The sequence below is a fragment of the Taurulus bubalis genome (genome assembly GCF_910589615.1).
Source record: "Taurulus bubalis genome assembly, chromosome: 5".
Lineage (NCBI taxonomy): Eukaryota > Metazoa > Chordata > Actinopteri > Perciformes > Cottidae > Taurulus > Taurulus bubalis.
Window position 1 is genome coordinate 18,625,681 of NC_136593.1, and position 15,327 is coordinate 18,641,007.

Consider the following 15,327-nt stretch of genomic DNA (forward strand, 5'->3'; position numbering starts at 1 on the left):
CACTGGACACTGACCTGAATATACGTCCTGCTCCTTTAAGGCTTACACATAGATGGGAAATATGACTTAACTTACTGTAGGAGGGTGGTGCTTAAACTAACGGTGACAGGGACCGGCCATGTGAACGCAACCAAAGGACTCCAGATCACCGGGAGGCTGAGATCAGCAGAATCAAGAGGATATCCGCACCGCTGTAACAGGAATTACATTTTTGTGACATTGAGATCATCTTGCAATATTTGGATTGCTCTGAAGAGACAGCTTTGACCGGTTGAAATAATTGTTTTTTTTATACAACATTTGCCAGGTATTACAATTCAGTGAGGACAATAGTTTAATTAAATACATGTAGTTTGTTTTGTATGCTACATTCTTAGAGACAGAGGAATAAGTGTGTGGAGTCCATCCAGTGCGCGCCAGCGGTGCTCAAGGATTCCGCTCAGCTTTTACGCAATCACCGGAGGACAGCGGGGCGTCATCGCGGTACTTTCGGTGAATTACTCACTTCTCCGGAGCACCGCTGGTGTCAACAGGCCGGCGTCAACATGCTGCAAAATGGGAACGGAAATGAGAAGCCGCTGCAAGCGCCAAAGGCTGAACCAGAGCCGGACTCCCCGGCAGACGAGCCGAAGCTGCAGCTGCCTGGCCCCCTCACTGACGGAGGGGACGCGGGCTGCGAGCCCACACACTTCCCCTTGCCCGTTTATCCCAAATTGGAGATAAAGCGCAGCGCGGTGACGGACGAGTACAAGATCTCCAGTCAGGTTCTGGGCTTAGGGATCAATGGCAAAGTTCTGCAGTGCTTCAACAAGAAGACTGGAGAGAGGTGCGCACTGAAGGTACTGAAGTCACCTGACACACGTGTTTGTGTTATTAACAGGGAAGTAGAGTAAAGACCCCTGCAGCTGAGTTTACACTCCTCTCAAGTAAATTAGCCCAGTGAGCAGAAAGGTAAAGATATCTGATGCTCACTGACAGCATTATGGAAGACTTTTGAGCATCGTGTGTGCCAAATGATCCCGCTTGAGAACTATTTGACTTTAATAGTTTACAAACTGAAAGTTGTTTTAGTCATTGGCTAAAGTAGTCATTGTGTCCAAATCATTTTGAACTAGTGCAGCATATAATAGAGCAGAGGAGTGTTTTGAGCATTTAGCTTTTAAATAGAAACAATGGCAAATTATATAATAGGGTGTTAATACCTGGCTGAATATGTAATTGTTTTTTTGTTTGTGTTATGTTATTAGCCACCTTGATATGAAAACATTGTTTGATCAGTGTGTTTAGGTCTGTAGCCCCGATTAAAAAGCATTGTCCCTTTATTGAGGTTAGATTTCTGTCACAGACATACAGGACTTAACACTGAAGCTTTTAATAGTGACAAACAAAACCCAGCTTTGTGCGCTTGAATAGTTCGCCATTCACTTTGTTCAGAGGCCCACACTCATGTCAAGACTTCGACTGGTGTACGAGCACGTCTGGGCCCTCTGCTGTTCATACTGGGTTTGAAATGTACCGCACATGTTTCCCACTGAGCTCACTACATGCAAGTTAAAGGCCGGACGCTCACCCGGCCATATGCTGTGATATGTTGCGCTGCTTCATGGGGCCACGTGGATTTTGACAGTGACACCTTGTTCCCATACACGGGTAGAGGCACACAAGCTTGGGTCGTCAGGCTGTCACCACCGGGCCACAGACTCTGAGAGATTTACTGGCTTACAGTAATCCATCTGGATCCGGGCTGTCAAACCAGGCAGCTGTGGCACAAGCAGACGCAGACTCTGGGATGGATAGAGAAATGACAGAGAGAAAGATAAATATGTGTGTGTGTGTGTGTGTTGTCCAAAGATCTGAGATTTGAGGCACCAAGCCGTTTACATGGAACTACAACACATACTATAATTGGTCGTAGAAACTTCCTGTTGGCTGTAAACCAAAGGTGTGTTAATCTGTGAACATGTGTTTCTCTGCTGTCATGTAAGTGCTGACTGCGTCCGTAAAAGCTTCGCTTGGTGCTCGCCAGACTTCAGCTTCCACCAGAGAAAGCTCTAGCCGGTCAGGGTGACCCCAGCTTTGAGAAAGCACCACACGCCCACCACTCTCAGCGTCTGAAACCACTCTGATCCCTGAAAACGTAAAGGTTCGAGAGATGACAAAGGAAACACTCAGGAAAATCACAATATGCCTTGTCTAAAACAGCTCCTTCTGGCGTCTTGTGTGTGTTGGTTTGCTTGTGGATTGGATCGTACTGGACAAGTGACCTGACTACCTGATAGCGTTTTTATTTTACTTTATTGCCGTTCAAGCTAATTTCCCCCATTATTAAATCTCAAGGCAAAAATAGAGCAAACGGAAATAATGGAGTGTTCGGGGCTGAGGAGAGTTGACCAGCTCACTGACTTTTTAATGAAGTGTTGCTCTCAGCGCTGCACATAATGGATGGGTGGTACAGGTGTAATCCACTTTGCAGCAGAGCTGAAGGGGAGCCATCCTGTTAATGTAATTCAGTTAAAGTCATCAGGACTCTTTTAACTTGGATGTGTCTGACACCTGGGAGAGCCCTGTGGTGCGCGGCAGTCCTCCTGAGCACCTCCATTAGCTCTTAATACCTTTGGAGGCACGTATTCGGCCACTGATTGTTCCATCTTAGCGCCTGAAGTGCCTTCCAGCTTAGCACATGGAAAGCTGGAGGGGGGGGGCAGGGGGGAGAGGGGGTCTGGCCCTCTGTGTCAGATGGCTTTCCTCTGGGACCCACAGACACCAAACTGTCATAGACATGCTCTGCAGTTTGGTCAGACTCTTTATGGAAGAGATCTGCTGCATCAAAACAAGAGTCAGATCTCACGCCGGCTCGCTCCAGGCCACCGATTAAACAAGTTAATCAGTCTCAGAGGTTTGGGCTTATAAGGCTCCGTTGACTCTTTGGCTACCCGGTGTGAGTTGTCATGAATGAATGCAACAAGCGATCCTTTTTTGGTTGAGGATCTTCGCGCTGGTGACGATCATTCGATCGTTGCTTGTATGTTCAGCTCATACAACAGAGGAACTTAAGATTGCAATATTAAGGGCAAATATACAATTCTAAAATAACAATAAAGTCCAAATCTCAAATACGTGCACTCTATATGCAATGGCAAAAAGAAAAAAAACAGGTTTAGTGTTTATGATGAATATAAACAGGCTAACAGTAAGGATCTCGCTGGGTTGCACATAGATAGATCTGAAATAAGCGTACATGTGCTTATGCGGATTTCGTTACAGTGCAGTTTAAGTTTGAAGTTACGTACAAATTGTAATAATTACGTACGATAATTGTAGTGTAGCAGTATGGCATTGGTAACCTCTAATGCTGGTATTGCTGCACAAAGCAGACAATCATTAGATCGTATGTTAACACTCATTGATGAACTGTATACGCTTTGCTGTAGACTTTATGAGCAGCTATTCATTGGTAGAAGTTGTAAAGATAAACCATGTTTTTATCAAGACAGACAGACTCTCTAAGCCGATAATATGTAATAGAGTGGAAAAATGTTGGAGCCATAAAAGTGTGTGTTTGTGTTTGTGTGTGTGTGTACGTGTGTAGCTTCGGTTGAGAGGTAATGTGCTGATACAACTCGGTGGGCATTATCAGGTCAAGATGTGTGTGTCTCAGTGTGGGTTATAGAGAGGGATCTGATTGGTTCAGAGGAGTGTGAGGATGCTGTTGATTGGTTTACAGCAGGATCAGGGACAAGCGTGTGTTTAGTCTTCATGATATGGCCTCACATAAGAAAAGAGTGCATCAGAAGATTAACTACGTCTGTCTTGTTCTCTTAATCGTCTCTTTGTCTTCCACCCCTCCCCCCTCATGTTTTGTGTATACACTTAATCCAATACAGTCTCCTTTTATTGTTGGCAACTCTGGTTCAATGCAGGAAATTAATAAAACCAGCTCACATGCTATCTGCTCTGATTAAAGTCATAAAGTTGGAAATTATTCAGCAGACACAACCCCGCCCACTCCTTTGCTTTACAAAATAGGCCACATGTAGTAGTAGATCAGACAACGGAAACCCTCAACTTCTACTTTCAACACCCCGCTGATCCGAAACACTCACTCACTTCCTCTTTGACATTTGCGAGCTAAAACAATGTGATGGGATTTTCTAATATTTGGGAAGGAGCAATTGTTTTATCTCCACCCATAGATTGAAAACGTTTAGATATTTTAACATTTTGAATAGTTTAAAGTTGGGTTTGTGTGTGTGCGTGCGTGTGTGTGTGTGTGCGTGTGTGTGTGTGTGTGTGTGTGTGCGTGTTTTATGTACTCCAAGCTCAGGCCCGGTGAACAGCAGGAGATCACTCCATTCCTGTCACATCCCAAAATACACCCTGACTGAAGATGTGTGCTATGTCAAGGTCTGTGTGTGTGTGTGTGTGTGTGTGTGTGTGTGTGTGTGTGTGTGTGTGTGTGTGTGTGTGCTTATGTCAAACGCACATCCTGCCGTGTGACTCGGCTGCCTTAACGACTGTGTCAGTCCTACACATGGTGGGTCAGTGGAGACAGTCAGTTGTATTAATGCTGTTCATCATTATGAGCTTTTATTTTTCTCTTATTGGGTCTCCACTATTGAGGGTCACTTTTCACCAACTAAAACAAAAAACATGTAATTTTCATTGAACCTTGAACCACATGAGACTATGTTGATGCTATAGTAGAAATAAATGAAAGGAAATTGTTTTGTTGATGACCAAATGATTATGATATTTGACATGATGCTGTAAACTTGACTGGTCTGGGTGACATTATCACTACACCATTAATAATGTTTATTTCTGATATCATCATTAGTGCTGCAATTATTAATCAATTTCATCATTGATTAATCCACCTGTTATGTTTTTGATTGATCCATTAATTATGTGTACCATAAGATATTTTCAAAATGTCCATCACAGATTCCAGAAGTCTAAAGCGACACCTTCAAAATGCTGGTTCTGTCCAGCCAAAGATATTGAATGTGCAGTGTCAGCAAACAAAACATAGCACATCCTCACACTCGAGAAGCTGGAACGAGACGCCACTGAAAGTCGATCAACGGCAATATTGAACAAGTGTAGAATCTAGCAATATAGAAAGTAACTCAAATGTAATCTCGATATATCACCAATTAAACATATATTCATCGTATCACATCTCTTGTGTCTCCCAGATTCTCTACGACAGCCCCAAAGCCAGACGAGAGGTGGAGCTCCACTGGCAAGTATCAGGAGGGCCGTATATCGTTCGCATCATCAGCCTGTATGAGAACATGCATCATGGGAAGAAGTGCCTGCTCATCATCATGGAGTGGTAGGAGTCACATTGCACCACTCCACCCATCAGTTTACACACTCTGGGTACACCTATTCCCTTATGGATCCATATTTGGTGATATTTAGTGCAAGTTATTGTAAACGTAATGATTCGATTCTCATAACATATTATAAAGATTATTTAAAAAAAGAGCTTACAGTGGCTACAATGTCTCGGGAGCACAGATCTTAAAAAGAAGGATGATGGATGGATTTATTCAACAAGCTTATTTGTGTCAAAGACAAATGTCACCCCGGAGAATGGGAAGTTACAAAGCCTCTGCTGAGATCTCACAGGCTTACACTGGAATATTTGCGTTTGCAATGAATGAAGAACACAAGCTCATATTTTTTTCAACGAGATACCGCTGATATAAAATCAACACACTTTGTGCGATTGACGACTCACACGGGTATCTTTATGCACACTCAAAGCGGAAGCTGTGGCTTTAGTTTTCACAGTAGGTTTTGTGCTGTCGAAAGAAAAAAGTAATCGTCGTGTCACGGTACTCAACTGAAGCCACTCTCTGGAGCGTTGTGTCGGAAATGAATTTTTCCACAAGCTTATATGTTTTCCCCCCAAATTAGAGCCTTAAGCTTAAGGCTATTTGTGCCACGTGAAGCTTGTTAAAGGTCAGTCAAAGTGAAGACAAAGTGAAGACGTCTGCACTGATAGAGGGACAGAATTCCATCTGGGCTTCACAAGTCTACAAACAAACTGTCCATAATAATACCCAGAGGGACTCCAGTGTGTGTGTGTGTGTGTGTGTGTGTGTGTGTGTGTGTGTGTCTGAGAGAGAGAGACAGGGCATTGACGTGTAGACATGTCACTGAACTTTGTTCCCTTTTATTGCCTCTCACTTGTGACTGGAAAGAAAAAAGCAATAATTCAGTGGAATAGAAAAGAAACCGCAGAGGCTGAGGCAGAGAAACGACACTCTCCTCTGTGACTTCACAGGGATTTTAGAAACTGATTAACTTGTTCTCATCATCATGTGTGTGTGTGTGTGTGTGTGTGTGTGTGTGTGTGTGTGTGTGTGTGTTCTCAGTGTTCACGCGCCACTTCCTATGTGAGCGAGGGTCAGAGGAGGTCGGCAATGCAGTCAATTTAGCACACATTTCTGCTATTTGCTCCCCTGTGTCTTAATGCACAGTCACTTACAGCCACGTCAGACTGAGCTCAAACATTTCCCCGAGGACCAGAGCCGAGAGTCATCAGTGTCATCAGCGTGGGCCGTTTGATGTGTGGTTGTGATTCTGAAACTGTCTGAACTTGTAAAGAATTGGGTCATAGGCCTCGCCATTCCTCAGAATTGTGTTGTCATACAGTGTGTTATTGTCAAACAAAGTATTTTGTTATAAAACAAGCTCTGGATTAGACTACAGAGGAGAGAAAATAGACATATTACTGTTACAAGATACATATATTTCCATTTCCATATATTGTGTAGATGTAGAAAATGTTGCTTCATCAAACTAATTATATATATATTATCATTGTTAAATATTAATTTGCAATTGTGTGTGGTCAATAACATTTCATTGCTGTGGTTATGTCAGCTGACCGATCAAAATCACCTTCAGTGTACTTTGCACCTGTGGAGTTTACCTGATATGCTGTGACTGTGGTGCGGAGTGCAGATGCATTGTTGTTTGCAGGTCTTGCACTACAGAAAGCAAATGCATAAAAATGGTGAAAAAAAGAAGAGAAAACCTGCTCAGTGATCAGTTAGAAATGATCAAAAAATATGATTACTTTATTCAAGGTTGATATCTGGGATACAGAGATAACATTATACCCTGGACTGTCATTGTTGCAGTTTGTAAACTCTGTGTGTGTGTGTGTGTGTGTGTGTGTGTGTGTGTGTGTGTGTGTGTGTGTGTGTGTGTGTGTGTGTGTGTGTGTGTGTGTGTGTGTCTAGTATGGAGGGAGGGGAGCTGTTCAGCCGAATCCAGGCCAGAGGAGACCAGGCCTTCACTGAGAAAGGTGAGGATTGATGGACTGTGTGTTACAGGATGTGAGAGAGAAAGCAGGAACCATGATTAACAGGGAGGAACGATGTAAGGCAGCCATCTTGGAGAACCTTTGACAGAGAATAATAGATATGTTTGTTCCTTTCTGATCTCTGATATCTTTCGTTGTGTTATACTGGAATTACTACTGGTTTGAGAGTGTGTTCTCCTCTTTTCCTCCCAGAGGCTTCTGAGATCATGAAGGACATCGGCACGGCCATCGACTATCTCCACAGCATTAACATCGCGCACAGAGACATCAAGGTGCAGAGACATCGAGACCACCACTGAAATCATGAAGAATGTGTCAATCTGTTCTTGGTCATTAAAAGGACATTTTGTCATATGTGTGTTCTTCCTCTGCCTCCTAACCAGCCAGAGAACCTGCTGTACACCATGAAAGAAAGAAATGGGGTCCTCAAATTAACAGACTTTGGCTTCGCTAAGGAGACATCGCTACACAACCCTCTCCAGACGCCCTGTTATACGCCGTACTACGTTGGTATGTTGATTTATGTTGCTTTTAAAATATTTTCTTCTTTTTCCTGACAAGTTTGAGGGAAGGCAAAAATTGTCATGTGATATCTCTATGTTTATTTCTAATATATCTATATTTTTTTTTTCTTCTAAGAAATACAATATAAAACTTTTTTTGCCACTTGTCTCTATTATAATTTTTTTGAAAATCTATTTCTGTGTGTTCATGTTTTGCCAATGATAAGCTCCTGAGGTTTTGGGTCCGGAGAAATACGACAAGTCATGTGACATGTGGTCTCTGGGCGTCATCATGTACATCCTGTGAGTACTGGGCGTGGGATTGGGTGCGGGGTAATTTGGCTGTCAAAACAAATGTGTTTATTAGATTCATTTGGTATTTGGATGCCTTTAAACAAAGCTTTGAAGGTTTTAACGACACCCTGTCTGTCTCAACCTGTGTGTCTCTGTAGGCTGTGTGGCTTCCCTCCATTTTACTCCAACACGGGCCAGGCCATTTCTCCGGGGATGAAGAAGAGGATCAGGATGGGCCAGTACGAATTCCCCAACCCAGAGTGGGCTGAGGTGTCACAGGAAGGTGAGAAGCCCCCTGCCAAAAACACACACACACACACACACACACACACACACACACACACACACACACACACACACACACACACACACACACACACACACAAGACTCCACACTCACACTTAATCATTTGAAAATGTTAGTTTTCCATTTTCAGCCCTGAAAATGCCGTTTTTTTTAATCAATGGAATATTTAACTTATATCTTCCACCACACATTTATAAAAAGTGTAATATTCCATAACTATTAAATCACTCATGTCATGGAGCCATCTAATGTCACAATCAGAGAGGTAATGTCAGTGACAACACATGCATTTGTTTGCACAAAATATGTGACTAAAACTAAACTTGCTGGTCAAAAATTAAAGGAAATCCTAAAACAACCTGCCTCTTCAAGTTTACTGGATGACCTAGTCAAAGAAATCCTTATACAGAAAACCTCTGCATGTGATCAGCTGCAGCTAGTTGAAAATATCACATCATGACACTATTACAACTCTTTTGGCTTCTTTCTTCAAACACACAACATTGTTCAACTACGTTTAAGGTAATCTATGGTCCTTGTTTGCTGCCCTGCAGCTCACAATGGCTCCTCTCTAGCACTCACCTGCTGTCTTTCCTGGTGCTTTCCTTCAGTTGTACTTCTAAAAACATGCAACAAAGTGTGATGCCCAACCCGCTCTATGAGACATCAGAGACAGATATCTCAAGACACATCAGCCAGCTGGTGTCGTCCTCCTAACTAACTGCGATGTCAGTGCATGACGCTGTGCACATGCTGTCGTTTTTCTATGTTTTCCTTTGCACATGTTGCATGTATGTGTGCTGTTGCTAATAATGTAATTATCTTTGCATTGCCTTTGCTCTTCCAGCCAAAGATTTGATCCATGAGCTACTGAAGACTGACCCTAACGAGAGAATGACCATCACTCAATTTATGAACCACCCCTGGATTAATGTAAGAATCAGAAGAAGAAGACATTGTATACTTCCTGTCCTGCTTCCTGTTGGTCTGCACATCTGTTTGCTCATATCTACATCTGTCTGTATGTTGTTATGCTCTCAGCAGAAGTCCATGGTGGTTCCCTCAACTCCGCTCCACACCAGCCGGGTGCTGACTGAGGACAGAGAGATGTGGGAGGATGTGAAGGTCAGAAAGCACAACAACACTGACCCCCTCTGGCCACATATTGACATTACAACCTCTTACTGCTGGGCTTTCCGAGCTTTAGGTTGGCCCCTGTGTTTCAAGGGCACTCCAGCAATTAAGGATTACACATCTGTGAAATGTAGGGAATAGTGAGAGACACCTTAAAGAAAGAATGGTCAAAATCAGTCAGGCAGAGGCCGAGATATCCAGACTTTTAGTAAGGGGCAAACTCTGAACGCCTACGTTTCCCAGAATGCAACTCAGGAGCAACTTCCATACATGCCTGGTAAATACCCATATGTTTCTACCTCATTTGTAATACTCTTTGTTAAACATTTTAGTGTCCAAGCCCAACCTGAGATACCCCCTGATGACATCACTATGACATCATTGGGGTAATTTTCTCTAAATGACTGGTAAACTGATTTCCGTGTGTTTTACAACCTCAAGTCAATTAAACAAATTAAAATACTTCAAACCTAAAACATTTTGTTAGTGTATCAACATATTGATGATCCCCCAATGGCCAATAGAGGGAAGCAGTGGTCACAGTCTCCTCTGTAGTCTGAGTTATTCAGTGTAACTAACATTTAACACACACACACACACACACACACACACACACACACATACACACACACACACACACACACACACACACACACACACACACACACACTTTACATTTAACACACATTTAAACACAAAGGAGCTTAGTTGCCCTGTGTATTTTTCCAATTCTGTTACAATGGTTTACACAAAGAAGACAAGAACGCTGTTTGCTCTCATCAGGTCACCATGGGTTAATGCGCAGCGCTGTACGTAATGTCTCAGTCGTGCAGTGGCATAACTTTTAAGTAGCTGTAAATGTGAATGAAAACTATGAGTAGAGTGTTACGTTCCTTTACAACAGCTGAATGAGCAACTTTGAAGCAATACACCACGAAGAGAACATTTCTTTAAAACACACACATTACACCACTGTTCAGTTCTGCAATGGGCAATGCTACGTGGTGCAAAAGAGTGGTGCACAGATTGCACTCCTGAGCAACCGCTTCTCAAAAAACACTAAAACGTTCATCATAGGTAGACTGATACGACTGTCAAGTGGTCTCAAATCATGACCCGTAAAAAGATGAATGATTTGAGGCCTGTTTTAGCTCTAGCTTCTCTTTTCCTTGGAGAGCGATGAACTGATCTTTTCCCAAAACTCATAAAAGTGTTCAAAGTTTCTGTCTACCCTTTCCACTTTTGGTTATTTTTCCCTGCACTTCCAATCTGTTTGTGAAACATTTTGGGAAACAGGTTTATTGGCTTTTGGAGACTCATGTCTGCATGTAAAGGTTAAAGCCAGCAGTCGGCTATCTCAGTGTAGCATAAAGATTGGAAACCGTTGTCCAATGGTAATAGAAACACCTAAAACTGGTAAAGTTGTGTATTTTTACGGTGGTTTTATGTGCTGGACTATGTCTATGTCAGGAGCATAGGCCCATAAAACAGCAACTTGACCTTTTGGTTCAGGTTGGTGGATCATATTGCCTTTGGACAGAGCTAAGCTAGCTCTTTCCCTCACGTTCCAGTCTTAACGTTAAGCTAAGCTAACCAGCTGCTGGCACCAGCTATGTTAGAGCTACCAACTCTCACGGTTTCGCCGTGTGACACACGCTTTTGCATGTTTTCACACGTACTCACGCCACACAACCAATTTCTCACGGCAAAAAAAAATTCTGATTTTGGACCGAGGCGCGTTCGTTCCTTTTCAAACTCCCCGACGATAGATGGCGTTAAGGAGCGCATCTGTAAACCTATTCGCTGCATAGACATCCTATTTGAGGAGGAGCAGAGACTAAGGCAGACCTGGGCATCTTACGGCCAGCGGGCTCTCCCAGTCTGGCCCGCGTGAGGTCAATCAAAAATGAAAAATAAATAAGTAAGGTGCACGCCATGAATGCAATACAAACGGCACTACTTTTACTTTGAAGGCGATTTATTTATGTGTGCGCGCGCGCTTATGCAGCCGCACTACGGGCAGTGTTGCCGACTTGGAGACTGAAGTGAAAGCGTATTGTTATGCAGTTTCTGTCGCGAGACCCCCGCCTCCCAAGGAGCCTCGCGCTGCAGTCTCCGCCTCCAGATTGAAAATTAATCGTGCAAAGCCGCCGCTATGGCAGAGCACTTTAAGTCAGGATCTTCACTCTTCTCTCAAAGAGGAGAACGTTCCTCACATGAGGAAAGATGCTCAGAAGATGTTGGTTCTCTTTGGATCTACCTGCATGAGAACAAACATTCTAGTGATGAAGTTCAACAGATCAGATCCTCTCTCTCTGATACCTGTCAGCTGTCCTTCATCTCCACCTCATTCAACCAGACTGCATGCTCTTGTTCAAGCAACACAGACTGGACTAAGTAAGAACAACTGAACTGGAAAACATCAAAAGCACTTATTGCTTTTGTTTAAAGTTAATAAATTGCTGGTCTTTAACATGCATATTTAAGGTACGGTTTACATTTTTTTTTACTTATTTTCATAGCCTTATTGTAACATGTATTCTTGCCAGTAGCAGCTCAAAACAATATAATTTACAGTTTTTTAATAAAGTAATAACATTCATATTGAGCTAATTGAATTAAGTTCAGACTATTGGTTCGGCCCTCCACAACGGTCCACATTTCTCATGTGGCCCCTTGGGAAAATTAATTGCCCACTCCTGGACTAAGGTATGTTAATGACATGTGGTTCCCAAGCGCTCTTTGGTGACGTGGTTGATTACGTTACTGTCATCTGTCCATCATCGTATAAAGCCCGCTCAGACAATTTGATTGGTCCGAACAATTTTTGATTTTGGATCATTTCTCCCCAACGGAGCAGTGCCAGACTGAACTTCCAGACCTCAAATGTTGTGGACGGGGCTAAGTTCGGCTGGTACCAGGCTACATCTTTAGCATACCACCCAAAAATCCACTAGAATGCATGAAATAAGATCTACTTAAACCAAAATGTCCTGGGGGTGGACCATCAGCTATGTCTTTGCTTCACAGAATGTAACCAATGTTGTCCATCTCCAGTAGGCCGCCCCGATCAACGACTTTAGGTCCCACAAACCACCAAAATGCAGGGTACAACACAGGTAAACATGGGTACAACGCCAAACTAATTCAAATTTCCTGATATTTGAGCCACCAACGTAAGTGGCAGCGTGCGCGGCAAAATTTTGGTCACCCCCGACAAAATCTCACTCCAAGGTTTTTTGAAAAGTTGGCAGCTCTGGCTCTGTGTTTATTGTACGGATGTGTGAGAGTGGTATCAATCTTTTCATCTAACTCTGCAAGAATGGGAATCAGTGTTTAAACTATTGCATGTCTTTGCTGAATTAGCTCAAATCTATTGAAGTAGAGGGATAAAAGTAGCTGAGTCAATAATTCTTGCTCTGTATATCACCGCTGTCTTTGTAGTCAGCGTTATGACTAAAGTAGTCGTCACTGAACTTACGAAACACTCAGCTACACCTTATCCTCTGCTCTCTAACAGGAAGAGATGACCAGCGCTCTAGCGACCATGCGTGTGGACTACGACCAGGTTAAGATCAAAGATCTCGACACCTCCAGCAACCCGCTGCTCAACAAGAGACGCAAGAAGGCCGCTGCAGGGGCCAAGAGTGGCTCCACGGTCTGCCAAAGTCAGTGAGAGGCAGGGGGACTGTTGGTGGAAATCCAAGCGGGATGGCCAATTATGACTCAAGCAGTTGAGGAGAGGGAGGAAAAGTTGATTTGCAAGAGGAGATCATTTAGAGATTCGCCTGGACTGGATGTTGAGGAGGCAATCTCTGAAACAAAGGGACAACATAGGAACAACGTCAACGCGAGAGCCGGACATTCATGAGACTGTATCAAGACAGGATACCACCTGGTTCTCTCGTCAGTGGAAGACGTCAACACCTCTGTTCACTGTGTTTGTATCTCTTTTGAATAATTGTTTTTTGTATGAATGCCATTTTTAGACCATACCTGTTTGTAAGAGTGTCTGTGTGCAGACATGAAGTATTTCTAGTGTTCATGTTTCGTGTATTTGAATGCTGGGGTTTGCCTATTTGAAGCCTCCTTTTGTAACTATGCATTAGTGTGCGAATCACACACACACAGAGATGAGGCAACTGTGGACAATAAAAAACATTGTGTCTTCTTAAAAGAGCCGCGAGAGGCCGCACACACACCTGTCTGCTTCCTGTGGCGTAACAATGTGTATGGTGTAATGGTTGGTTGTGCTACATGGATGAGTTGTGACACTTCTCTTGAGGAAGGTCTTGCAAGGTGTTTATGGGGGTTGATTAAAATGCTTCCGGTAAATAGGGGCTGCAGTTTCAGCCAGACAGCGCAGCCTTTTGAGAGTGAAAACCTAGTCTGTCAGGTACATCCACTCCGTGTAGAGATTGGATTTGTTCATACGGTTGTAAATAAAACTTTATAAAGCAAAGCTTCATGTGTGGGATGTTATGTTTTTTCCGAGGAGCTTGGAACTATTGCTTTTGTATCCATGCCTTTCAGGCTTTGTGAGGTCGCTATAAATAGCGCTATTCGGGAAGGAGCTATCTGACTTAGTGCTCAACTGGAAAAGGTCAACAATATTAGGTTTAGATTATATGTCGAGTACCTCTCCCCTACTTTGATCACATGGTCTCCCTGCAGTATTTAGGTGATGGGTTATGGGAAGCTTATCATAAAAAAACTACTTGGCTTCCCTGGTGTAAATACAGGATGTCGGGCCATTATTAGATGTGGCCCAAATAGAGCATGGAGCTCTCAGCTGTTGTTCGGTGCTCCGTGTTTTTGGGTAGAGAAGATCTCCGAACAAGACAAGAATGGAATTTTACAGTGTTTTGCAAGTGACATACTTCCTCATAAGCAGGCAGTACTTTTCCTTTGTTAGTCAGCCATCTCATAGAGGAAAATGCAGTCATAATTACAGCATGCATCTGTTACACCATGATGTTGACATAATAGTGTCTCATGCACTACCAATTCACGTTACCTCCCACAACAAGTCACTGATCCGCCCCCTCCAGCGTCCTTGACAGTGGCTCATGGAGAAACCTGAATACAACAGCTCTTATTAGGTCAGGAGTCAACAGTTAGGTTAGGTCATGGGTCAGTTTTTTCAGCAACATTTACAAGAGAAACATAAAGGGCTAGGTCTTATATACTTGTTCGATGGATTTTTTTAATTATTATTTTGGGGATTTGTCTGATTCATATTCTATTTACATATTTTAATATAGGCTACATTCAGAGACAGTACCTCCTGATAAAAGACATCATATCTCTCCAAAAACAATGCAATAACAGTTGTATAAGTATAAAACAGCCTGGCGTGATTATGGATTATTACATGGTCATGACAGGTTATTTTTTATTGGATGGTTGTATGAACAGAAGATTTATGAAAAAATGGCAAAAAGTCATCAAAAGAAGGAAAATTGTGTTAGCTATACCACCCAACTACTGTGTTATTTTATGCTAAACTTAAGTTAGAGCCCAGCAAGGCAGGTCTGATTCGAATGCGAGTGTGAGGTCATGCTGCCTGAAGTTTGGGTGTGTGGTGTGCAGGGGGAGTGTATATGTGTAGGTGGGGTGGGCTTTAGCTCACTTTGCCTTTTGGGGAGGAATTCACTGAAGGTCAGAGAGCCATCTGACCTACAACTCCATCTCTGTCATGCTCAGTCCAAGTGGTCTAAAACTGTCTGAGATCCATTCGCTCC

General features: G+C 43.0%; 1 protein-coding gene across 1 annotated transcript; it reads left to right on the forward strand.

Annotated features, from left to right (window-relative positions):
* The first annotated feature begins 539 nt into the window (after positions 1 to 539).
* mapkapk3 (MAPK activated protein kinase 3) lies at positions 540 to 14,026 on the forward strand. Its single transcript, XM_079218467.1, has 10 exons — positions 540 to 839; positions 5,199 to 5,338; positions 7,263 to 7,327; positions 7,538 to 7,617; positions 7,729 to 7,855; positions 8,076 to 8,151; positions 8,301 to 8,425; positions 9,297 to 9,382; positions 9,491 to 9,574; positions 13,104 to 14,026. The coding sequence occupies exons 1-10, from the start codon at positions 546 to 548 to the stop codon at positions 13,257 to 13,259; spliced, it is 1,233 nt and encodes a 410-aa protein (XP_079074593.1). The 5' UTR covers positions 540 to 545; the 3' UTR covers positions 13,260 to 14,026.
* Positions 14,027 to 15,327: the final 1,301 nt, after the last annotated feature.